The sequence below is a fragment of the Cervus canadensis genome, chromosome 33, assembly GCF_019320065.1.
Source record: "Cervus canadensis isolate Bull #8, Minnesota chromosome 33, ASM1932006v1, whole genome shotgun sequence".
Lineage (NCBI taxonomy): Eukaryota > Metazoa > Chordata > Mammalia > Artiodactyla > Cervidae > Cervus > Cervus canadensis.
In genome coordinates this window covers 24,397,325-24,422,776 of record NC_057418.1, presented here as the reverse complement: position 1 = coordinate 24,422,776, position 25,452 = coordinate 24,397,325, and the positions used below count along the sequence as shown (strand labels likewise).

General features: G+C 38.9%; 1 protein-coding gene across 3 annotated transcripts in view; it reads left to right on the top strand.

Moving 5' to 3' along the window:
- SYNE1 (spectrin repeat containing nuclear envelope protein 1) overlaps positions 1-25,452 on the top strand; it is a 474,926-nt gene that overhangs the window by 213,299 nt on the left and 236,175 nt on the right. For all 3 annotated transcript variants that reach the window (XM_043457157.1, XM_043457156.1, XM_043457158.1), the window contains 11 exons: positions 1,074-1,175; positions 3,520-3,723; positions 4,574-4,781; positions 5,597-5,709; positions 7,153-7,358; positions 8,354-8,509; positions 12,510-12,801; positions 13,825-13,997; positions 16,243-16,552; positions 17,923-18,087; positions 20,586-20,942. In XM_043457157.1, coding sequence (XP_043313092.1) covers positions 1,074-1,175; positions 3,520-3,723; positions 4,574-4,781; positions 5,597-5,709; positions 7,153-7,358; positions 8,354-8,509; positions 12,510-12,801; positions 13,825-13,997; positions 16,243-16,552; positions 17,923-18,087; positions 20,586-20,942 — 2,286 coding nt within the window. The remainder of the gene's footprint in view (positions 1-1,073; positions 1,176-3,519; positions 3,724-4,573; positions 4,782-5,596; positions 5,710-7,152; positions 7,359-8,353; positions 8,510-12,509; positions 12,802-13,824; positions 13,998-16,242; positions 16,553-17,922; positions 18,088-20,585; positions 20,943-25,452) is intronic.

Sequence of the window (25,452 nt, the reverse complement as noted above, 5' to 3'; positions counted from 1 at the left end):
CCGCAGTGCAGGAAATGAAGGGGAGGTGTGTATGTGTGACCCCCTAATTGCCCAGGCTGCTCCTGGGGAAGGCCGTGGGCCTGACAAGAAATTCATCACTTCTTCCTGGGTGAGGAAACTGCTTTCTAGATTGAAGATATCAGGAGGTCTGTTAGTGTCTACAAAGCACCACAACACCACATTTCAGTTGAAAGGGACAGTTTATTAAATATTCCTTCATGGGTCCATTGCCTGGAGAATTCCATGGACAGTGGAGCCTGACGGGCTACAGTCCATGGGATCACAAAATGTCCGACATGACTGAGCGGCTAACACTTTCACTTTCGTGGGTCCAGATAAATAATGAAGTTTCCAAGCATCTAATTTGTTCCATAATGATTCTCTGGTTATTCTTTCTTCTTCTTATGTTAGTGTTGACGGGAGGGAAAAAAAGAAGGCAAAAGGCAGAATGTTAGATGTCAATTCCTAATTAACCTGAATTCTGTTTTAACACCCTTGAAATTTCTAATTGAAGTATTTCTTCAATTAGAGTAAATATTTCTTCAATTACTGTAGACTGTATTGCATATATTATACATACTATATTACATATATATTACATTATATATGTAATACATACTGTATTACATATAGTCTACAGTAATGAGGAGGCACTCCTGATGTATATTTGTTTTGAAATGCTTCCCCAAGACTTAAATGCTGCCATGGTAGCCAATGATATTAATGCTAATAAGTAAACGACAGTTAGTCTGCTGAAAATTCCCACTGACTCAAGACTTTCGGTTAGTGTTTAATTTTTTCCAGAAGTTTTTATTTTCCCCAATAAAAGAGGGTGGGAAGAAAGTACCGCATACTCCCTCACATTCCCAGTGAAAGTTAATGGTGATATTTTTCCACATACACAAATAATGAGAATCCTCAGAAAATGGAGCAGAATTTTGTTTTTTGTTTTGTTTTTACCCTGGGTTAATGTTGGTTCTTTTTGACAGAGTTAATGCTTGAAATTATGAAATGCCAAGTAAAAAATGTCATTGGATTAGTTATGTTTGTCCCCTTTGCCTTTTACCTGGCAGTCTGAAGTTAAAAAGAAAGCATTGAGATTAGAAGAACTTCATTCCAAAGTTATTGATCTTAAAGAATTAACTAAAAATCCAGAAACACCTCCAGACCTTCAGGTAAGCACTCCATCAAGTTTGTAATAACTCTATATACTATTAATATAAATCCTCAAAAAAGTGTGTGTGTGTATATGTATACATTCTACATATTTATTTATAAGTTCATGTATATGTATATGTGTGTGTATATTCTTATTGTTATCATTGTCATAATTCCAAGCAGACACATGGACCTTATCAGACATGAGAGTTAAAATATAGCATCTTTAGAATTCCTGGTGCCAGTTCCAACCCAAATATTATAATAAGATTAGTTCTTCTTTCCTTACTAAATTTTGGAAGTCATAGCATTCAGCTTTCCTCAAGGAGCATTTTAAGTCTATTCAGAAACAGAAACCATATTTATGAATATTGATATCCTAATTCATATTTTTCTAATCCTTCTTACTGAATAATTGCGTTTGGAGGGATTACCATCACAGTGTCTCTCTTCATTCATCAAGGCTCTTTAGATGGCATAAATCCACAGGTACTGGAGGCAGGCCAGGCAGACAGGGTTTGATCAGGAACCGGGGATGCTTCAGTGAGGGAGCTTGGGCACAGCCAGCCCCAGTTCTCAGGGCCAGGAGTTCTAACTCATTACTTTAAGCTATTTGTTGCTGCTTTCATCTTCTCTACATTTTCTTTCTTCCTGTATTGCCTTTCTCCTTTGTCTACTGTTTCTTACTAACCAATCAATCTTGTTTGATCACCTATACTTTTGCTCTGGCCCAAGGCTGTTTATCTATAAGTTAGTTACATGGGTGGATAATATACTTGTACCAGAAGGTTAGACGCTTCACCTGAAGCAAGAATAGGCAAAAGGGGTGCTGATAATCGGCAAAATTAAATCGGAGAGAGCTTGTGCTTATCAGGGGCATAAATGGACAATAGTTGGATTTTGGCAGAGTGAAGATGGAGGCAGGGTTTTGAGAGAGAGCTGATGTTGTGCTGTTTTCTCTCTTTCACGCACACACGCACACACACACACATACACATACACACACACACACACACCCCTCCCCATGCCCATGGAGGAGGTGTGGAGGTCCCTGCATCTTACCTCAAAATGGGAAGGATTTCAGTGATACTGTCTGGAGAGCATGACACACGTCCTGTGCAGTTGGCAGACCCAGGAGACTAGTATCTCATTCCCCACCGAGAAACCTTAAGGGTGGGAGACAGGCTGGCTGACTGCTGATGTATTTGCCAAGGATACATGATTGCTTTGAGCGGCCTGCATCTCAGAGTCACCTGGGGTGAAATGCCAGTGTGTGACCTCTGGCTGGCCCGGAAGTGAATGATGAAAGGAAAGGTAAGAGGAGAGCTGCGGTGTGGGCATCTCAGGGTCCCTAAGGGGCTTGTTGGGTGATTCACAGGCCTCAGCAGCAAGAAGTCAGAGATGCCCTCAGGCTGCATGAGAAGGAAGTAAAGAACCTGAGAGGAGTGTGTTGCCTGTCTCTGGGGAACTTCAGTAGGAGGGGGCAGCAGTGAGGGGAGCCTCAGAAAGTCCCACACATGAGGCCTATGACAGGAGTGACTGTGAACTCTCACCCAGCCCAGAAGGCAGAGAGGCCAGCTCCCAGCGGTGGTCACCCCCATCCTACCTGTCCAAGCCCGTAGGTGTCAAAGGCTGTTGAAAGTGGGGGAGTAGGGAAGAAAGATGAAAAAAGGCACTTGGCCCTGTTTTCAGCTAGAGGCTTCATGTTTGCAGCAGGTCTGAGCATAGGATAAGAAAAAAACCTCTCTAAGTTCACCTTCCAAGTTTTGATTATTAAATCAGCCTGGATGTTCTCAGTGTGGAGTTGAAACTGCTTTGCAGTTTATCAGAATTATAAATCCTTTTATTGCTATGTGTAGGAAAGTCCAGGGCTTCCCAAAATCAGTCATCCGGGGAGGAGAGAAGAATTAACTTCAGTGAATATTTTAAACAGGAGACAAAAATGACATTGCTTCATGATAGAATCCCCAAAAATGGTGTTTGTTCAAAGTAGAGGCTACCTCAGGGTGAAAAATATGTGTTTCCCTGGGAGAAGGAAGAGCAGGCTTTCGGTCACCAACTTGGTAACCCTGTGTAGGTCTAATTCTGCTTTGAAACGAGATCTTGTGGATTTCCTGGAATCTCAGTCAAAACTTCCACTTTAAAAACCCAGTATTAACTATAATCCTCACTGTTTCCATTTCCCCATTACTCAAGATATTTGGCAACTTGAACCCACTGATTTTCCTCTTAAAAAGTTGAATTAGTATCCTTGGTGAGGCTTCTGTGATTTTTACCGTTAAGCTGCACATGAATGGAATCCCTACTGAACAAGGGCTCTAGTCTTTACAGATTTTAATGAAATCTCACTTTATGTTTTAGTTTATAGAAGCTGACTTACGGCAGAAACTGGAGCATGCCAAAGAAATTACTGAAGAAGCAAAAGGAACCTTGAAAGAGTTCACTGCTCAGAGTGCACAAGTGGAGAAGTTTATTAATGACACGGCAAGCTGGCTGACAAAATTAGAAGAATCGTTGATGAACTGTGCCCAAACTGAGACTTGTGAAGGGTTGAAAAAAGTGAAGGTAAGTCATAAACTATTACTAAGCCTTTACCTTTCAATAGTAATATTAATTCTTCTGCTTTTCCTTGACTATAATAAAAATGTAACCTCTGTTCTGTTACCCATATTAGCAACAAACCAACTAATTCATGATATAGGAGGTAGCAAGGTAACAGATGGAGAATTGAATGCAGGTGGTAAGAAGCCAAAGATGATTATTATAAAAATGGAAAGCATGCATTGTTATAGGGCCTGCTCAAAGATTTTACTTGTTAATATATAATACATATTTTTTAGCAAAAAGGTGGGAACCTATAGAAGAACTGTTTGAATTTCTACAAATTTTCAGACTTGAATGCCTAATAGTTTTTCATCACTTAATTATTTTTATTGGTCAGCATGACTGCTTTCATACTGAGAAGGGTCTATGTTTTTAAAACGGTTGAGAAAACAATATATGTAGTTTGTGCTCTTTTAGCATTTCTTACTATTCTTGAGACTAAGGACGTATACTTCTAAAATTCGCTACTGGTGCTTTTGATGTGGCCTGTGATCCTGGAACAAAGGCCAAGTAACCCAGGGAAGAATGTGAATGCAGGAGGGTAACTCTATTCATAGTTTCTAATCAACTAACTAAACCCAAGATTCTGGGCTGGAATCCACAAAAAATCTTTTCAATTTGCTTTAAGTCCTAGACTATAACCCAAATCCTAGCTACCTCTCAACAGCTGTTTACAGGTGTAGACAAAATTGTGTACATTATTGAGTGGATTTCAACAACGTCGCTTCCCAAAAAACATTCTAGAGTGTGGAAGGTGGGATATTTCTCTTGAATGTAATGAATATCCTTCATGGCAGACTTTTATTCTTAGGACATACAAAAAGAACTTCAGAGTCAGCAAAGCAACATCAGTACGACCCAGGAAAATCTCAATAGCTTGTGCCGCAAGTACCACTCAGTAGAGCTGGGGAGCCTGGGCAGTGCGATGACGGGGCTGATAAAGAGACACGAGGCCGTGAGCCAGTCCTGCTCCAAGACACAGGCCAGCCTTCAGGATTCTCTGGAAAAACACTTCAATGGTGAGTTCCGACAGGCCTTAGCATGAGTAGTTTGTTTACAAGACATAGTCCAAACCAAATGCTGCCTAGAAACGGCCAGAAAACTTTCCACAAGAGTAGCATTTTAAATTTGTGTTTGCGTTGAGCTTTGAGCAATAAGATTATTGTGGTTGGGCTCTCACTGTTGGCAGGATTCTTCCTCTTTCTCCCTAACAAAGCAAGAGTCCGCCATCTTGAGGAATCTGAACTTCATGTGGATTTTCTACGTAGAGCTCCTTTGTGTGGAAAATGACTCCCACTGCTATGAGGAAATGACACAGTAAGCTTGGACATTGGGAGAGCCTATAAAACAGCAGAAATGTAATTCAGGGAACTATTGGTCATTTATGTCCCTGACTTGGCCTCCAGCACAACTGTGCCTCTGCTTTGGTATCAATGTGTGATGCCCTACGTCAGCATGGTGGGCAGGGGAGATGGCTCCTCCCTTTGCCATAGAAATGGCTTTAACACCTCAAGAGCATTGCTCTCTCTCACATAGTCAAGCAATTATCTTTCTTCACCAAAAGAAAGAAACACAATGGGAAATCAAATATGTCAGGAATACAAATTTCTTTTCAGTCTTACATCTGAGATAATTTCTCAATTCTACCACGGGCAGTCATGGTTGTAGGTCATACTGTGTTATATTCTATACTATTACTAATATTGTTTTCTTTCTGGAACATGTTGTAAGGCAGGATGTAATGAGCTGATCACCAGAATTAATTCATTGTGATCATCCTGGAAGCTCTTTCAATGTTTTTCTATGTGTTCCTTATTTTTGTTACTTTCCATAGAGTCTATGCAGGAATTCCAAGAATGGTTTTCTGGAATAAAGGCAGCAGCAAAGGAATCATCAGATAGAACTGGGGACAGCAAGGTTCTGGAGGCAAAACTCCATGATCTTCAGGTATGCATGTTGATGCTACTTTTTCCTAAATTGCATTCAAGTGCCTTTAGGTCAGACCTAAATCATCTATTTCCCCAAACCTTATTTTCTTCTAACTTTTCTTCTTCCCTAAAAGAATTAGATTTCTTGGGTCAGAAAGAGAAGTGTGAAAAGTAAGTTGATAAAAATGTTAAAATTTCATTCATGTTGATGTAAGGCAGAAATCAAACCAATATTATAAAGCTATGACCCCTTAATTTAAAATATATAAATTTTTTTAAAAGTTAAAATTTCAGAATTTCTAGATCCTGTTCCTCTCTTTTTTAGTCTATTAGTCATTCTTCAGCAATCTTTCAGAACTAAACCTAATTTTAGTTTTTATGGCAGTGAAAGCATAATTTTTATCTATTTTACATCATTGTCATGAAGTTTTAAACGAAGACATGGCTTGTGTTTTGTTAAAAACCTATCATCTAAATTTGGAGCTAGGGTACATTCAAATAAAAGCAATAGATATTGTCGGTTTTAAAGGTGTGACAGATAATGAAAAATGTATAAATTCTGGTAATGTGCAGCAACATTAAGAATGATTGTCAGGAGCCTAAGTTCAAATTAAGTTTTGGCTAAGTTTTTCAAGTGGTTAATCGTAGCAAAGCAATGTGTTAAGTATTATAAAAATATTTTTTTAAAAATTAATGGGGGAGAAAATTAATGAGGAATATAAGGATTTTGTGGCCTAATGGGTGATGTGATGGCAATTATGTAGACAACTCATTAGCAGCCAGGGAGGAAGATCATTATAATACAGGAAGCTGGTTTTGCTGGAGGCATGGTGAATTCAGATGTGGAGCTGGGCTCTTTAAAGCTTGTAATGCAGAGGATCTCCATGAAGAAAAGTTTGAGTGACAGTCACAAATGCCTCTGTGAAGCTCAGGGTGGAGGCAGAACCAGCATAGCAGTTCTGGGCTTCTTTTGCTCAGTTGAAGCCATGCCCATGCATATGATCTTCCAAGGAAGAGGTGCATACCAAGAAAAGAAGGCATCTGAACACAGGATTTTGTGTGCAGTGTGGGTCAGACAAGGAGGCAGGGTGGAGACAGTTAACCAATTGAAAGATGTCATTCTGACCATGCAAAGAGGTGGAGGCTGGACCAGGCTGAGATGGTGAGAATGGAGAGGGACAGAGAACAGACCTTGATGAGAGCATCCTTCCCAGCTCAATGTTGCTTGCAGTTGGTCCTCAGCGGTTCCAGTGACTGGCTGGCACCATCCTCCATTCTCAGTCTTGACTATATCCAATTGTATACATCATTCTCACTGCAGCTTATTAAAAGCCTTCTTCCTTTGGGCTGTTTTTCTTCTCTTGCTTTACTTTCTCAGGTCAGAGTTGTAATTAATCCTCCTAGGCAGTAGGATCTTTGAATAATAGCAAATGCTTTGTATTACCATTATTTCCCGAAACAGAACATTTTGGACTCAGTCGGTGATGGACAGAGCAAGCTTGATGCGGTGACCCGAGAAGGACAAACTTTGTATGCACATTTGTCTAAACAAATTGTCAGTAGCATTCAGGAACAAGTTACAAAAGCTAATGAAGAGTTTCAAGCATTTCTGAAACAGTGCCTTAAAGACAAACAGGCGCTACAAGACTGTGCTTTGGAACTTGGGAGGTAAGTTGTTTCAACAGGTGTAGATTTCATCATACACGGACTATTTCTTCAGTGATTTAAAGTAAAGAGCCGTTGGGAATAAACAAAAAATATTTTAAATTGTGAGTTTAAATTATAATGTTTTGACTTTTAAGTACATGTTCATACTAGGGCAATAACTTATTGCTCAAACTCTGATGGTATCATTTGGCTTTATTTTCTATGCAGAAAAAGAAAGGAATTATATTCACTAATAATTATGAATGACATAAATGTATGTACTTTTTGTCTGTTTGGCTAACTCTAGATATTAGAGTTTTGACACCCAAATTTTTTATTATCCAAGTCCTTTCCTCACTGTGTCTACTTCAGTGAGGTTGGAACTATGGCAGAAAACACTTATTATATTTCTCTGAATCAAGATTCCAATCAGGAAGCTATATCAACAGGGCTGGATATAAAATTAGAAAAAATATTCTGTTGCTAGGAAAGGAAAGATGTCAGTATAATCAAAATGTCTTTTTTGGTTGGAGGTCTTAGCTTGACTTTTGTCAAGGTTTCTTAGAGAATTTACATTGTTTTTAAAATTTATGAACCCTAGAGCTCTTGTGCCATATTCAAATCCCCATAAGATACAAAGACCCAGAGATGACTTTCCCTTCTCTTCCAAGGGCTTTCACTGCCCCATTTTTCCACTGGCCCCAATCCAGGGTCTTTGTAGTAAGATACAAAGTTAAGTGCACACAGACATGGAAATGTAATCGTAATTACCAGCTATGATTATCAAGATAGAGTGCTTCTTTTTCTGCTTGGATCTCAAGAAAAATGTCCAGAATTTGTCATTTTGTTACTGAAATAAGTGATCATTTGAGTGGGATTATTGTCGAAGTTTTTTTCTCTACTTGAAAATCCATGAGATCTTAATTGCCACAGACATTGTGACCTCAGATATTAGAATTTATTTATTATAATGAACACATAAGAATTTCTCTAAGGTGTTTTTTTCTTTTCTTTAGCTTTGAAGATCAGCACAGAAAACTGAACTTATGGATCCATGAAATGGAAGAAAGATTAAGTACAGAAAACTTAGGAGAGAGTAAGCAACACATTCCTGAGAAGAAAAATGAAGTCCATAAAATTGAAATGTTTCTGGGAGAACTATTGGCTGCAAGGTAGGATGCGGAAGTGGAATAGATTCTTTTCTTACTAGCAAATGTTTGTTTGTCTGGTTGGTTGGTTGGCTGTTTGGGTTGTTTGTTGGCTGGTTAGATGGTTAGTTGGGCTGTTTATGTTTCTATATCCAGCACACAAATGATTGTATAGTGTTTCCATGGCAGTGGAGTGATCTGGAGAGAGTATTGGGTTGGAGGTAAAGAGCTGGTCTCCATTGCCGTTATCTTTCCCTTTGTTCCACAAATTGGACGGGCCACTCATTTCCTGTATTTCTTGATATTAGCTTTTTTTTTTTATATTAGCTTTTAAACATTGAGAATAATAATAAATATATTTTCCTCCCAGAGGTTATTATAAGGATATAAGGTGATTATAAAAATACTCTTCATTTACAAAAATAACACTATAGACCCCAATTTCTGTATATTTTTCACACACTTCAGCCTCCAGGATTATTTCCTATCCACCATATCCTCATAATATTGTTAGTAAAGCAAAAGGTATTGTCATGAAGTCTGACTGCCCTAGAGATTCATTTTCTCCACTGCAGTATTTGTCTCCTCATTGCTTGTCAATTGAGCAAATGTTTCTGGCTCCTTCTCAGACAGTTCTCTGGCCTTTGCTGTGGACTCTACTTTCATGGCTTTGCTCCCTCAATTTACACTACACCACTGGCATTTTCAGTTGCTTCATTGGAATTGTTGCACTGGAAGATAGAACACTTTTCACTAGGGGAGGGAAGCCTGGCCCAAAACTCTATCTCACTGTTGTTTCCTACCTCTGTGAGCCTTTACCGTGGGTGAAACACATTGTTGATTTTGTTACTGAATTCAGGTTAAGCTGCTCATACTCAAGAATCTAAGAATGAGAGACAAGTGTTGAGTAAAAGGAAAGATGGCTTTATTGAGGAAGCTGGAAATTCTGGCAAGAAGGCAGACTCATGTCCCAAAGAACCCATTCCCCACTGCTGATCAGAGAGCAGATTTTAAAGGAAAACTTCAAGGGTGGGCAGGCAGAGACTACAAGCAGAACAAAGCAGTTAGCTTTGAGAATCATCTTGAAACTGGTCATTTGGTGGTCTGGTCAGCATCATCTTGATTGTTTTAAGTGCAGTTAATCTTCAGTTCTAAGGTCAGTTTGTTATCAGTACCTTGAAGTCAGTTCCTGGAATTGTGCAAGCCACATATTCAGTATTGCTCAAGACAGAGCATCTTATGTCATGACTACAGTCTGGTCATCGAGTGCTGGACTTAGTCACTCAGTCGTGTGCAATTCTTTGTGACCCCATGGACTGTAGCCCACCAGGCTCCTCTGTCCATGGGGATTCTCTCGGCAAGGATACTGGAGTGGGTTGCCATTTCCTTCTCCAGGGGAGCTTCCCAATTCAGAGATCAAACCCCAGTCTCTTTCCATCTTAGCCACCAGGGAAGCCCAGGAATACTGGAGTGGATAGCCTATTCCCTTGCCAGGGGAACTTCCCAGCTCAGGAATAAAACTGGGGTCTCATGCATTGCAGGCAGATTCTTTACCAGCTGAGCTACCCAGGCAGTTAGCTTTTTCCCTCTGGTGGTCATTTTAGTGTCTGCAAAACAACTCAAGAATCTGAATCAGACTTTGTTATTTATATCCTTCAGGGAGGAGCTAAAGATTCTGTGACTGTGTTGTCCTAATTGTTAACCGCTTGAGCCTGCTTTTTTGTGACTCGGGGGAGACCTGGGAGACTACAGCTTTTCCACACACAAGAGACAAGGGACAAAGAAGAGCTTTAGTATCTGGGAAGGCCCCACAGAGTCTTGCTCAATTTCAATTTTTTATAAATTGAACCCAACAGTGGTTCAAATGTAAATTGAAACTCACCCCAACCCAATGGTGAATTTCTCAAAGTCATGGACCATCAGGTCTTTGTGATCCCTAGTATAGTGCCAAAAGTAGAAAGTATTTGCTAAATTAATAAAATAGTAGCATTATTCTAACCATAAAACTTTCTTAAAATTACACAGCATTTTATTTACTTTTTAAATCTTGACTCTTGTCTAGGTACAATATAACATGGCCAGACCTATTTCTGGAGAAGGCAATGGCACCCCACTCCAAGTACTCTTGCCTGGAAAATCCCATGGATGGAGGAGCCTGGTGGGCTGCAGTCCATGGGGTCACTAAAGGTTGGACACGACTGAGAGACTTCACTTTCACTTTTCACTTTCATGCATTGGAGAAGGAAATGGCAACCCACTCCAGTGTTCTTACCTAGAGAGTCCCAGGGACAGGGGAGCCTGGTGGGCTGCTATTTATGGAGTCACATAGAGTAGGACACGACTGAAGTGACTTAGCAGCAGCAGCAGCAGCAGACCTATTTCTCTCCTCCTTTTAAACATTAGTTATTCTTCTTGAGCTGTTACTCTAATATTCCAGAACCAGATGCTAGGACTTTAGGTATATTTGCTCCCATCTTCTTTCCACCTGGCAGCTTCTCTAGACAATCTTAATGTGCTCTACTGGTATCCCAGCTTCTCCAACTGAGTCACCTGACTTCTTTCACTTGCTTGCCACTTGCCCTTCCCAGTCCTTTGGATTTTTTTTCATCATAATATTCTGCAAGTACTTTGCATATATTGGGGGAATGTCCTGTATTTTTAAAAGGACCTCAGACTTAAGAATCATTGATTTTTATTGTCTATTAAGCAGTTCTCCTTGTGGTAACATGTGATATCTGTCCTCTTGAATTATTATTTAACTGAAGTTATTTTTTAAACCACCTTCATGTCTTACCTTCATGTCCCAAGCAGATTAAAAGTATCAATTCATTCAGTCACTTAGTTGTGTCTGACTCTTTGCAACCCGTGGACTGCAGCACACCAGGCTTCCCTGTCCATCACCAGCTCCTGGAGCTTACTCAAACTCGAGTCCATCGAGTCAACCATCTCATCCTCTGTGGTCCCCTTCTCCTCCCACCTTCAATCTTTCCCAGTGTTACAAGCATAAGAATGTATTTTAAAGTATATGTAATGTTGTCTAAGTCTTATATATCTCATTGAAGCACATAAGATTCTGTTTAGATAATGGCTGCTCAAGAAAAAGAAAAAGATGAGGTAGGAAATAGACTTCTTGTCCTTTTTCTGACATTCACAACAGCTTATGTCACAGCATCTACAGTCTCCCTTCTGATATCCCAGGCATTTCCTGAGAGATATACTGATTCAGAAATGTGTAAAAAAGTATAAAGCCAACCCAGCCATAAAAGATTATGTTTTCCCTTGACTTAATTAACATAACCTCAAACTGAGATGAGCAGAGTTCCCAAGATACAACAAAGAAACCCATAAGTATGCATAAGATGGCCTTTTGAAAGAAGCTTTCTTTGGCACTTTATCCCTGCCAAGCATTGTGCTGGGTGCTGGGGATATGAGATGAATGTAATCGCTGTGGCTTCTAGAAGGTGAAAGCCTTGTGGATGGAGACAGACAGGGTGGATGAGGTGACAGAGCAAGACGGAAAGAGGATACCCAGAGGGGGAGTCAGCATCGTGCTTCCTGGGAATGTAAGCCCTGCACTGAGATTTGAAGGGCCTCTTAGAAAAGAAGTTAAAGAGTGGTTATGGAGGAGGAGTCTTCGTGTGTATACAGCAGGGCGGAGTGCTTGGGGAATATCAGGGAGCTGTTTATGATTAGAGCATTAACTCGGAATGAATAAAAGTCAGAGATCAGCCGGGAGAGACAGGCCTGGGCCATTTCCTGAAGTAAATCCCTAACAATACAGAGGGCTGGGATCCAGGCATAGCCCAGACTGAAATGAGAGCCCTCGATGGGAAGTGACTGCGTTCAGATAAACCTCAGAGAGCCAGGTAGCCAGCCCTCTGAGGGCGCCCAGCGCCATCCCTGAGGATGCGTCAGCTGTGAGCTCTGGTCGGGCGGCTGCTCCAACGTCAACAACCACGCGTTACTCCCCTGTGCTCCTGACTGTCAGAATTCTTTTTTTTTTTTTTTCCCCTGTTTTCTTTAGAGAGTCTCTGGACAAGCTGTCCCAGAGAGGGCAGCTGCTCAGTGAAGAAGGCCACGGCGCTGGGAAAGAAAGCCGCCTGTGTTCCCAGCTCCTCACGAGCTATCAGAACTTACTCCGGATGACCAAGGAGAAGCTCCGCGGCTGCCAGGTGGCCCTGCAGGAGCATGAGGCGCTGGAGGAGGCGCTGCAGAGCATGTGGTCCTGGGTGAAGGGCATGCAAGACAGACTGGCCAGCGCGGAGAGCACCGCGGGGAGCAAAGCCGCCTTGGAGAGACGGCTGCTCCAAGTGCAGGTACGCGGGGCCCAGCCTGAGGCCTGCGGAAGACGGCTGGATTAGACTCAGGTGTTTGGGGTGTCCCTGGTGGCTCAGACGGTAAAGAATCTGCCTGCAATGCAGGAGACCTGGGTTTGACCCCTGGGTGGGGAAGATCCCCTGGAGAAGGGAATGGCTACCCACTCCAGTAGTTTTGTCTGAAAAATCCTATGGATAGAGGAGCCTGGTGGGCTACGGTCTTGGAGTCACAGAGTCAGACATGACTGAGCGATTAATACACACACACACACACACACACACACACACACACACACATACACACAGGTGTTTGAGTTACATCCTCATCGTTCAACTATGAGCCTTCTCAGGATTATGTGGGCAAAATGGTTTGGAGGGATTGTTTTTCTCTTCTGTCAAAAAATATTTTTGTTCTAATAGCTTTAAAATAATTTTTAAAAAATTTTTAGTAAACATTTGTAGCAAACATTATGAATACCTACTCTACTCCAAGCACCATGCAAGTTGATTGGAATATAGAGACAAAAATTAGTTCTTGCTTTCTAGAAGTTCCCAGTTAGTGGAAGAGATCAAGTGAATTGTTACTTTCAGGGCAGCCTGTATGGAGGGGCTGTGAATGAAGTACGGAGGAGGCCACAGACCAGCCTGCAGTCAGTCAAGTTTCCTTTGAAAGGCAGAAATTAAGCAGGCAATGGAAATAGGGACCTGTCAAGTTTTGGACAAGGGTGTCTTCATTTTCAAAATGATTTCTCTTTACTCTGATGCAAAATTCAATAAAGTTCCACTTCTAGGCTTATAGTCCAAAGTTTTCCAAGAACTTAAATCAGAGTTAATCTCTGACTTCTAGACTCCTGGACTTCTAATATTTAAGGATGGTGTTATAGGGCCATAGGGTCCAGAGTTTGATATTTTTGGTGTCTTTTCTTTTTAAGGTAAGGTGTGCCTTAGCTTGATTCTCATGGGAAACAACACATCAGAAGGTTTTAGTAATCCTGCTTATGATTATTCATTCTTCCTTCACAGGAAATTCTCCTGATGAAAGGTGAAGGGGAAGTTAAGTTGAACATGGCCATTGGCAAAGGGGAACAGGCCTTGAGAAGTAGCAACAAGGAGGGTCAGAAGGTGATCCAGACTCAGCTACAGACCCTTAAAGATGTGTGGGCTAACATCATGGGCTCCTCCGTCCATGCCCAGAGGTACGGAGCCTATTTTTAGTGTGTATTTGCCTGAATCAAACCCAGTGGCTTAGTAAAGTGATGGAGTAGTGCTGAAGGTATCCTGCAAGAGAGTTACCAAGCATGTTATTTTAGATAGTTGTATGGATGCCTGTCTTTGCCTCATTGAATTTTCTGTAACTGCAATGGCTGGTTTTGTTTGCTTGCTTGCTTTGTGTGTGTGTGTGTGTGTGATATTTACATCTCCCATAACATCTCTCGTGGAATCTGGCACACATGGGCTTAATCAGATGCCTCCTCTAAATTCATGAAAGAAAGAATATGTGGTCTTTTACAACTTTTTGCTTTTTAAGGAAAGTTAAGTCATTGGCAACTTTTGAGCTTACATACAAATCTTTTTCTCAACTGAAGTAATATCCCTGACAATGGGGTTGCAGAGATGTTTGGAGAGTATGTGATCGCCCCAGTGATGGGCTATCCTGACATTTAGAGTAAGGCCAGGGGAACCAACCTCCTGCTATGTGTGAACACTTTCACATGAGCAACAACTAGACCACATGACCCCATTGCATTAGATGCTGATGAGAAAATAGAGAAGATGCTAATTTTTACACACGGTGTTATTGTTGTTGTGTTATATTTATGACTGAAAGACTCATCTCCCTCTTCTCAGAGGATCTACAAATAATCTGACTGGCTGGTTGGACAGATGACTTTCAATCAGTATTATACTAACACACATTCCAGAAGTCACATTCTAAAGGTTATATGTACTGTTTAATCACTGAAGAAGTGTGTGCTCACATGATCTTCATAACTAGATAAACAGAAGATTAGAGCTCATCGCAAAACAACACTCCAGTTACTCACTGCCGTGTAAACAGTGGACTGTGTGACAGCTAAAATTTGTGGAGTTGTATTTTGTTTTGTTTCCTTTAAATGTGGAGGGTAGGTGGTAACTCCAGAAGTCAGCAGGACTCTGAATCTTCATCACAACTCATGGTCAGCAAAGAAAAAAAAATCAGATTCCACAGTTCCCTTATTCTATTGATCAGACTGCTAGAGCATGAACTAAACTCCCCAATGCTTGACAACAGGCCAACTTCATAAAAGTAAATAAGAACACGGGTGAATATTTTCCGGATGTTAGAATAACATGTTAAATACAGGAAGCAGATTTAAATCCTTGATTCTTCTCTTTCAGCAAGGAATTAACTTTGGCAACTGCATTCTGAGCAGTAGCAGTGCTCAAATTATTGTGCTAAAATAATGAAAGAAAGTAGTTTTTGCCCTCTCAGTGCTCAAAAGCTAGGGTAGGATACATTAAAAAAAAAACCAAGCCTCTGACTCAGATTGTGTTCCTAAGATGCTGTGGACTGTAGAAGAAAGTAGGGCTTGGATGGCTTCTGGAGAAGTGAGATGGATTTGGACTTTCCAGAAAATTATTTGCAGAATGAATAGGGCTTTAAGGGATATATGATGAGGTTTATATTGGTGCAAAAGGGAAAAATTTGAGCAAAAGAAACAATTTGAAAGTATGTTCACCACAGATATAACTTCAGGATCATAGAATTATATGCAAGGAAGAGTGGGAGGAGTCACTAAAGATAAGTTAGAATAGTTTGCAAAGCTAAATGTTGGAGGTATTTTAAAAATGCCAGTCTGGAGAGCCTTTTAGTTGACTATTGGGAGAGCTATTGACTTGACTCTTAACTTAGGTGACTATATTTCTAATACTGTTAGCACATTGAGCCTTCATCCCTTCACACATTCAACACAGAAACACTAAACATTATAAATTATATCTGTAAGTGAAAAAATCAATCTAATTATGTCATTTACCCAAAAGAATACTTTACATTTTGAATTCCATTATCTTTAACTTTAATAGGATAAACTAAATCCAAGAAAATACAGAATTGATGTATATTAAATAAAATTTAACTGGTACCCCGAGGCTGATGTTTTGACAATGTAACATGTATATGTATCTATTCATTTAGGGCAATTAACATTTGGAAGACAAATCTCCAGATGCATATGTGACTAAGACATCTTCAAATTGTGGCATAAATTTATTTTTATTTGGAAGATGCTGTGTTGTAGGTCAGAAGAGTAATGTTTTCCCCTTCGCTTAAAAGCAGTGTTTTCATCACTTACAGTACCATTCAGTAAAAGAGCTTACATGGATGCAATGCCCTCATGATTGGTTTTTAGTAGAAACATGACGATAACTTATTTTTGTAATATGTGACATTGATTCTAGCACTTTAGAGTCTGTGATTAGCCAGTGGAATGACTATCTAGAGTGGAAAAACCAGTTGGAGCAGTGGATGGAATCGGTGGATCAAAAAGTAGAACATCCCTTGCAACTACAGCCTGGTCTGAAAGAGAAGTTTTCCCTCCTGGATCACTTTCAGTCCATTGTATCGGAGGCAGAAGATCATTCTGGAGCCCTGCAGCGACTCACCGCAAAGGCCAGGGAGCTCTACCAGAAGACTGAGGATGAGACTTTCAAGGATACGGCTCAGGAGGAACTGAAAACACAGTTTAATGACATACTGACCGTTTCCAAGGTTAGTGCTTTATAGCAAAGGAAAAACGTCAAGGTTCAGGTAAAGAATACACTGTAGGTTAAATTTTTAGGGGAATTGGTGTGGAGGTTGCAAGGGAGGCTGAAGAGGGAGGGGATATAGATATATATATAATATATATATTATATATACATTATGTATATATATAATATACACACACGGCTCAATCGCTTTGTTGTATAGCAGAAATCAACACATTGTAAAGAAATTATTCTCCAATTAAAAATTTTAAAAATAGAAATAAAAAATCAAACTATATCTTTAGTGAACAGGTATATTACATAAAGAGTCATTTCTCACCAATGGATGCCCATGAATTTTTCTTTTTAGCAATTTTGGGATTATTTTTTATTCTTTGTTTTTCATCTTTCTCCACTCAGAATGTTAATCAACCCATTTCTTTTCTTTGTAAGGCTGTCTGAGACTCAATTGTCAGTTTAGAGTTCTTCTGCTTTTGCTGCCACTTATATTTGCTATATTAGGTGCAAGTCTATTTATGTCCCAGATTTCAGTCATGTACCAAGTATTCTATTTCTCATTTTAGTAAAACCTTCATGTTTCTGTTCTCCAAGAAATCGGCTCCTTTGTGTAATATGAAGATTTTCTTTCAATTCTATCTCTGAATCATTACTTTTCTTCGTGACTTTTCTTTTGTATATATATGAGAATGTTAAAGAAAATAAAGGAGAGGATTTTTTTCCCTCTCTTGGCTTCCTTTGGGGAACTCTCTTTGTCTTATTAGTACTACAGTTTTTAACATACGTGTTAGTTTATCTTAATTTTTATTTTGGTAATGATTAAGAGCTATGACTCGAGTTAAAAAGACCTACAAATTTGAATTCTGGCTTTGATTTTTTTCAGATGCATGACTTTGGGCATGTTACTTAACCTCTGTAACCCCTAAAGGTCCCTTCTCATAATATAGTTAAATAATAATATCTACCTCACATAGCTGTTATGAGGATTAAATGAGCAAATTTATTTTAAGTGCTGAGCAGAATACTGTACAGGCAACAGAATATAGTAAGGGTAACACAAATAATTTCTTGAACAATAAGAACAGTTATAATAATAGTAATAATTAAGTGGATTATTAGTGAGGGATGTTAGTCAACATTCATTAAGCATAGGTTTTTATTCTAAGCTAAACCAAAGAAAACTTAAAGGACAATGATTGCTTCTTCACAGTCTTTCAGTCTAATTAAGATTCGATTTTTTTCAGTTTGAGATATTAGAGAAAATTCGAGAACAAGAAAAAAAAATCTTTTAAGATCATTAAGACACCTGTTGCCTTGTCTGATTTCGGATTCTCAATAATGACTACTGTTAAAGTACTCTTCTTTCTCTACCAGGAGAAAATGAGGAAAGTAGAAGAGATTGTGAAAGACCATCTCATGTATTTAGATGCAGTCCAAGAATTCATGGATTGGCTCCATTCAGCAAAGGAAGAACTTCATCGGTGGTCAGATATGTCAGGAGATTCACCAGCCACCCAGAAAAAATTATCTAAAATTAAGGTCAGAAAATAGACAGATGGTATGACTGCATTGGTTCTTGGGTATCACATTCCTGTGATGAAGATTCTGTGGATTAGATTATTTAAAATAGTTTCTTCCTGTTTTCTATTTGTTGGTATTTATTACTTTGTACCTCATTAATCAAAAATATAAGTAGGAGAAAAAAGGAAATTCAAAACATTGTACACTTGTGAGAAAAATGGACCACTGTCCATGGATGCGTCTGTGTGCAAATGTGCTCATTACTATAGCATCAAAGCCTATGAAATATGCCCCAGATTGGTGAGCTGGCAAAACCAGATACTATTTACTAGCACAGTGGAAGAAAAGTTTACAAAGTAACTTGGTTAAAAGTATTTGAATAATTCACTTATTTTATTCTGCTTTCTTAGCCAACAGTATGACAACATAGTAGAAAACAGTAATTTTAAGGGCATTAAAATAGGTTCCTGCTTATAAGGTCTACTTAAAAAAAAAAGAAGTTCACATATCTGAGGGAGCTGCAACAAGTATATTTCTATTTACTTGAATATTAAATTGCATTGATGTCCTCTCTGTGGAAGTAATAGATTTTAATCTGAGAACCAGGAAATGGTGATATTTTCAGTTGTTTAGTTGTACATGAGGAAATGTTGGAATACATAGTATAAATGTGGTCAGGAATAGAAGACTGGGATTGTGTTCTGATACCTGGAAATCAGAATATAAAAATACTCATTAATAATAGCAACAATAACTACATTTTGAAAGTTTACTTTTAAATGTTCAGAAAGTATTATCTTGTTTAAATCTTACTATGACTGCACAGGTTTTAAATGAGATAACCACAGAAAGCCACTTCTAAAATTCTTATTACCTGTGTGATTCCATAAAATGATTTGCTACATTATATACTTCACTAATATTTTGATTTATTCGTTCATTCATTCACCCATTCATCTATCCATTGTATTCAACGAAGGTTGTATAACCCTTAAGGAACTTGAAGTGTGGGTGGGAATGAATATGCACAAACTGATGCTTATAAAATCATACAGCAAATGTAACCCTAGCTCACGAGTTCAGGCTCTAGAATCAGACCCTGATGCTACATCTTATCTCTACTGCTTTTCTTAGGGCAAGTTACTTGTCCTCAAGCCTCAAAGTCTTTCTTCATCGGTAAAAATCATAGTAACAATAGTACCTGCCTCACAGAGTCATTTTGAGGGCTAAATTAGATCATGTGCCTAAAGCATTTTAGCAGTCCAGGAGCTAAGTCATAAATTTGTATTAAAATTAACAAAAATAATAGATCCATAAATATATAAACATCAGAATAGATTCTATATAAGAATATTCTTATATAGAATTCTTAGATTCTATATAAGAATCTATTCTTAGCAAGAAATACCACTATTTTACTTAATTAGCAATACATAAATTTGTCTTATCTTTTGGGGTACTTGTGTGCTTTAAGCCTAAAAGTTGCAGTTAAATTGTTGAATTTCTAGTGAGGTTCTCAAAAGTAAGAAGAATAGTAATAAATGAATGCTGTGTAAAGGTTATTTTGAGCTTTCCGTTTAAATATGTCTGTGAATGATTTATTTTAGTTACTATAAAAATATTTAGTTAACATGCTGAAAGTGAAAGTCACTCAGCTGTGTCCAACTCTTTGCGACCCCATGGACCATACAGTTCATGGAATTCTCCAGGCCAGGATACTGGAGTGGGTAGCTGGTCCCTTCTCCAGGGGATCTTCCCAACCCAGGGATCAAACCCAGGTCTCCTGGATTGCAGGCGGATTGTTTATCAGCTAAGCCACAAGGGAAGACCAAGAATACTGGAGTGGGTAGCCTATCCCTTCTCCAGCAGATCTTCCTGACCCAGGAATTGAACCGGGGTCTCCTGCATTGCAGGCGGATTCTTTACCAACTGATTTATTGGGGAAGCCCACATACTGAACCATTCCATACTGAAAATATGAAAATATTAACGTACTGAAGTATTTGAAATTGAGGAGGGCTTATTCTTTTGTTGTGATGGCTTAGCTTGATTCCTAGTGGAACAGAAGTGTTGTTTAAGCCACTACCTCTGGGAAGGAGATGGAAATGGGGTAGAGACAAGAGCAGAGGACAGTTCTGCCGCAATCCTTGTTCACTTGTCTTGATGTCAACTCAGGGAAAAATAAGATTCGCACATTTACAGGAGCAATACACCACAGGCAAACGTTTAAATTACTATCCAAATAGTTTCACATATTCAAACAACACCGGATTTCAGGGTTCCCCTTTCAGGCTGTTGCGGATTCCTCAATTTACTTCGCCACAAACCTTGACGCTCACAATGGTAAGCCTCTACTATAATAACTCAGGAGGGGGCGGATGAATTGAATCCGGTTCCTTGTGGCACACTTGCTAAAACTTCCTAGCAGGACAGGGTCCCCCTCTGTACACATTTGGAAACTTGCAGGCCAAGTGACTCAGAGCCTCCTCGGTTGCCATGGTGATGTTCCATTACAGGAGCTGATGGATTCCAGAGAGATTGGTGCAAGCCGCCTAAGCAGAGTGGAGTCTCTGGCCCCTGCCGTGAAACAGAACACGACTGCCAGTGGCTGTGAGCTCTTGGACACGGAGATGCAGGCCCTGCGTGCGGACTGGAAGCAGTGGGAAGACAGCGTTTTCCAAACGCAGACCAGCTTGGAGAACCTGGTTAGCCAAATGGCCCTTTCGGAGCAGGAGTTCTCAGGCCAAGTGGCTCAGCTGGAGCAGGCCCTCGAACAGTTTAGTGCCCTCCTGACAAGCTGGGCGCAGCAGTTAGCCCTCCTGGAAGGCAAGAACACAGATAAGGAGCTAGTGGAATGCTGGCAGAAGGGCCGGGTAAGTTGGCTTCCTGTTTTCTGCTGGGGGGTTATGCTAAAATGTTTGCCTCTCTTCATTGCTAAAAAAAAAAAAAATCCTTGCTAACTAAAAACATGCAACATTCAGACTTGGAAAAATAAGTATTAATCTAATTAAATTTGTAAAGCTGCTCCATTTCCTTTTTTCATAAATCAAAGTACTGTGAAAATATAGACATAAGGGAGAAAGAGGTTTTTTTCCTTTTTATCATAAGAAGCGTTTATTGATAGTGGGAATATTTTACTTTCATTCTTATGGTGTAAGAGTTTGTAATGTTGTTTTCAGCTCTTCAGTCTGAAAAAAGTGGCCTGTGGGTAGAGGCATAAATAGACAGAGAGTCATAGCTGTTTTTCTGCCAGGGAATTATTTCCAACAATTAAATGATTGAATTTATAGCTTTGAAAGAAATGTTTGGTAATCTCCTAAAGCACAACTAATAGTTTTCACCCTGATTAGCTCTCCTGTGTGTGGATTTGACGGCTGTGTTTGAATTAATCCGTTAACAGAACTCCTAGTCATGCTCACCAGTTGCCTTGTGAACTTTTTTTTTTTAAACTAATAACTGCCCTTTCAGAATGTGAGGAAGGAAAACATAAAAGGAAGAGTGAATAATGGGCAGAAGCTTGAAATCGTCTTTCTTTCTTTTACTGTTAAATAGTGTCTCAGAAAGCCTTTCGATATGTGCAGTTTTAGAGTGCTCTGAATCGTGGTTGTCCTTAAAAGGAAGTTTAGTAAACTTCTCTGTTTCTATTTATGTTATATTCATTTCAAAATATCTCCAGCCAGTAAGAAAGTCCTGTAGTGTTTCCAGCACTGTCTTGTTTTAAATCAAGTATTTGAAACAAATATAGCACCACAAAATAAAACTTTATAATCATCTCTTATACTATCCTATTTATAAGGTTTCTAGGATTTTTGTTTGTTTTTTTTGCCTTTCCTATCCTTTAGGCTTAAGCTCTAGAATAAAGCACAGAAAGTAGTTCTGTCAAACAGGGACAAGGAAGTCGGTAATTGTCCCATGTGGTCAATATTATTCACTCTAGTATAAAAAAATGAGTTATAATGCTTTAGTTCTTTTGTGTTTCCTTTTCTTTCTCTTCCATTAATATGATGAAATTTTTTAAAAGGAAAGATTTGGTTATATTTAGATCGAATTACTATTTTGAGCTATCTTTTTTTATTGATACTACTAATGAAAGTAATAGGTAAAACCTATAAAAATGTACATGTTAATGAAAAGAGAATATGGACTTTCTTTTTTTTGCTTTAGAAGTCCAATTACCTTGAAGTTTGTTTAAATGAAGAGAAAAAGGTCATAATGTTTTCATGAAATACATACTTTGTTCTTTAAGTAACACTTGTGACAAATAACATAAATAATTAAGGAATGCTGCACTTGTGATCCATAGAAAACACTAACATTTTGGGTTATACATAATTTAAAGAAACATCCCAAACACTTTTCGAAATATTGTAGTAGCCAATACATAGAGGCATGCCTTAGGTGGCCATAGGAATGTAATTCAGAAAATTAAGGGGGGGAAAAAAGTACTGGAACTATTTAAATTATTCAAAATCACTGAGCAAGAAAACCAACCTTGAACTTCCATACTGATTTTACAGACCTTGTATATAGTGCCTTGACTTAAATTCAAGAGCAAAAGTTAAGACTCTCCTCTTTTACTTTTGGTAGACAACTGCATGGTGAACTAAGATAACGTTTCTCCCTGGATTTTACCTGAGAGTGGCCTTTTTAATTTTCTATTTAAAAGAGGACAGGTTTGGCACATTTATACTAATGTTAAACCAATGTTAACATTTCTTGGAATCTCAAGAAGAGAATACAGATTTTTATTTGTGCTGATAATCCAAAGTTGCCAGCCCTTCGCTTAGATCTACTTCCAGTTTTGGCTCCAAAGTTCATACTTTAGATGATAATACTACATCACCTCCCAATATTCAGATTTCCTTTTATTTTTAATAATGATATTTTAATCTTAAAACAGATAACATTATGCAATACACCTTAAACTTATACAGTGCTATATGTCAATTATATCCCAATAAAACCAGAAAAAATAAAAGATAAAAACAGATAATAAATTTTCTCACCACACATAAAAAAAGAAATGGTAATTATGTGATGGGATAGAGGTGTGAGCTAATGATCTAGTGATAATCATTTACAATATATAAGTGTACCTTATCAACACGTTGTACACCTTAAGTTTATACAATATTATCAATTGCATTTCAATAAAGCTAGGAAAAGCTTTTAATTTTAAAAAATAATGATAATACTTCCATCACGAATGGATGCATAGGACATTTTACAAAATAATGGATTTGCCAGGGTTCTCTGACATTGTTTTGTTGTTTGTTGGAGGTGGGGATTGTCACTGTTGAAAATCACAGTAATAAACATAAAATTCCACAAGTGTTTATTCTCTATTCCACAATTAAATGATGAGACTCAAGAAATCTTTAAAAAATAAAAATGGATCATCATCTATAAACTACGTTAAATCATGTTGCAGAGTATCTTATTCACTGTGTTTGCAAAACTCATATTTATTTAATTTCCAAGGTTATTAACCTTAGAGATTTAACAATTTTATTAACCTATAGAACCTCTAAGGTGGGGAAAATACATTTTAAGACTTAACTGAAACAGAATTATACAACCTGATATTTATAAAGTGAAAGACTGCTAAAATGCTTTAATTTATGATATGTTTAGTGTAGTCAAGTTGCTCAGTCATGTCCGACTCTTTGTAACCCCATGGACTGTAGCCTACAAGGCTCCTCTGTCCATGGAATTTTTCAGGCAAGAATACTGGAGTGGGTTGTCATTTCCTTCTCCAGGGGATCTTCCCAACCTGGGGATAGAACCCAGGTCTCCCACATTGCAGGCAGACGCTTTACCATCTGAGCCACCAGGGGAGGTGATTTTTTTTTTTTTTTTTTAGTATAACTTTTTAGTCAAAAGCTTTTCACTTTTCATATCATCTAATTTATAAATGACTATTTTGAATCTCTGGCTCTTTTTACTTTTTTGTGGTAAATTCTTTAGTTCTTATAACATTTTCCCTTAAATAAAAGGTTCAATGTGGTAAAAAATAGTAGTTACTAGTGTTTGGAGTTTTGGAGAGAAACTTTCTAGTTATTATGTGTGAATTTCATGAATAAAAACATCGTATACTCCTCTGTAGCCCAGCCACTAACCTAAATAAAGAATTTTAAAACCAAGGGAACTTCATCCCTCCTCTGAGAATCACAGTTTAGGTGGAAAGGCCAAGAAGTTCAAGACCAGTGGGGACGCTGGCTGGTGATGAGTGCAGACCAGATGCTGTGTGTCCTCAAGACAATCCCCTAAGAGGTGGGACAGAGAGCAGAGAATCCTTAGAGGAGCCCTGATTTGAGCTGAGTCTTGATTACAAATTGATCAGATGGGAGAGGTGGAGGAACAGTATCAAGATCCAGAATTACTGAGGAATGAGAAAAACACAGGCAACAACTGGAGAACGGGATTCACAATCAGAGAACATTTTGCCATTCGGGAGTAGACAGGGGTGTTGAGAGTCACGAAGCAGAGGGAAAGAGAGCGGATTAAAAGCGTTAAGACATATAATAGGGGGGAGTTGAGGATCTGCAGGGGGCGTAAAAAAAAAAAAAAAAGACATATAATAGACCAGACCTCGTTCATCTTGTGTGGAGTGAGAAGTTTTCTGATTCAGATCAGTGGGAGGACAGTGGTGCCATTTTCTAGGATGAGAAATACAACACAGACCTTCTTTGCTGAGAGGCCTGGTTTTCCTACAAATCTAGGCCATGTCTTGATAAATATCTCTGAGAACAATAATAGTAACAGCAACAGCTATCTGAGTAGTTACTCATCTTCTTGCCCCTCCTCCTTAATATTTTTTTTTTTTTAGCTTGGAGATAATATTATCTACATAGCCCCACTTAAATAGCCTGCTGTCTTTACTAATTATATCTTCCCTTGTGGCTCAGATGGTGAAGCGTCTGCCCACAATGAGGGAGACCTGGGTTTGATCCCTGGGTTGGGAAGATCCTCTGGAGAAGGAAATGGCAACCCACTCCAGTACTGTTGCCTGGAAAATCTCATGGACGGAGGGCCCAGTAGGCTACAGTCCATGGGGTTGCGAAGAGTCGGACTCAACTGAGTGATTTCACTTCACTTTACTAATTAGGCACTTGATGTGCCAGGAACTGTGCTAAGTATTTGACACTGAAGATCTCACGTGATCCTTGTGACAATGCTATAAGAGAACTCTGATTGCAAAGCACCTTGTGTAACTTAGTAGACCATGTAGTTTCAGAGGTGTCCTTGTCAAGTCCCAACACTTTGCTTTGGATTAAAGATTCACAATATTGTGATTAATCACATCTCTCTCTCTCTCTCATCCATTAAATTGTGAGCTCTTCAAGTACAAAAATCATACCTTTAGTTGTTTCAAGAGTGCCA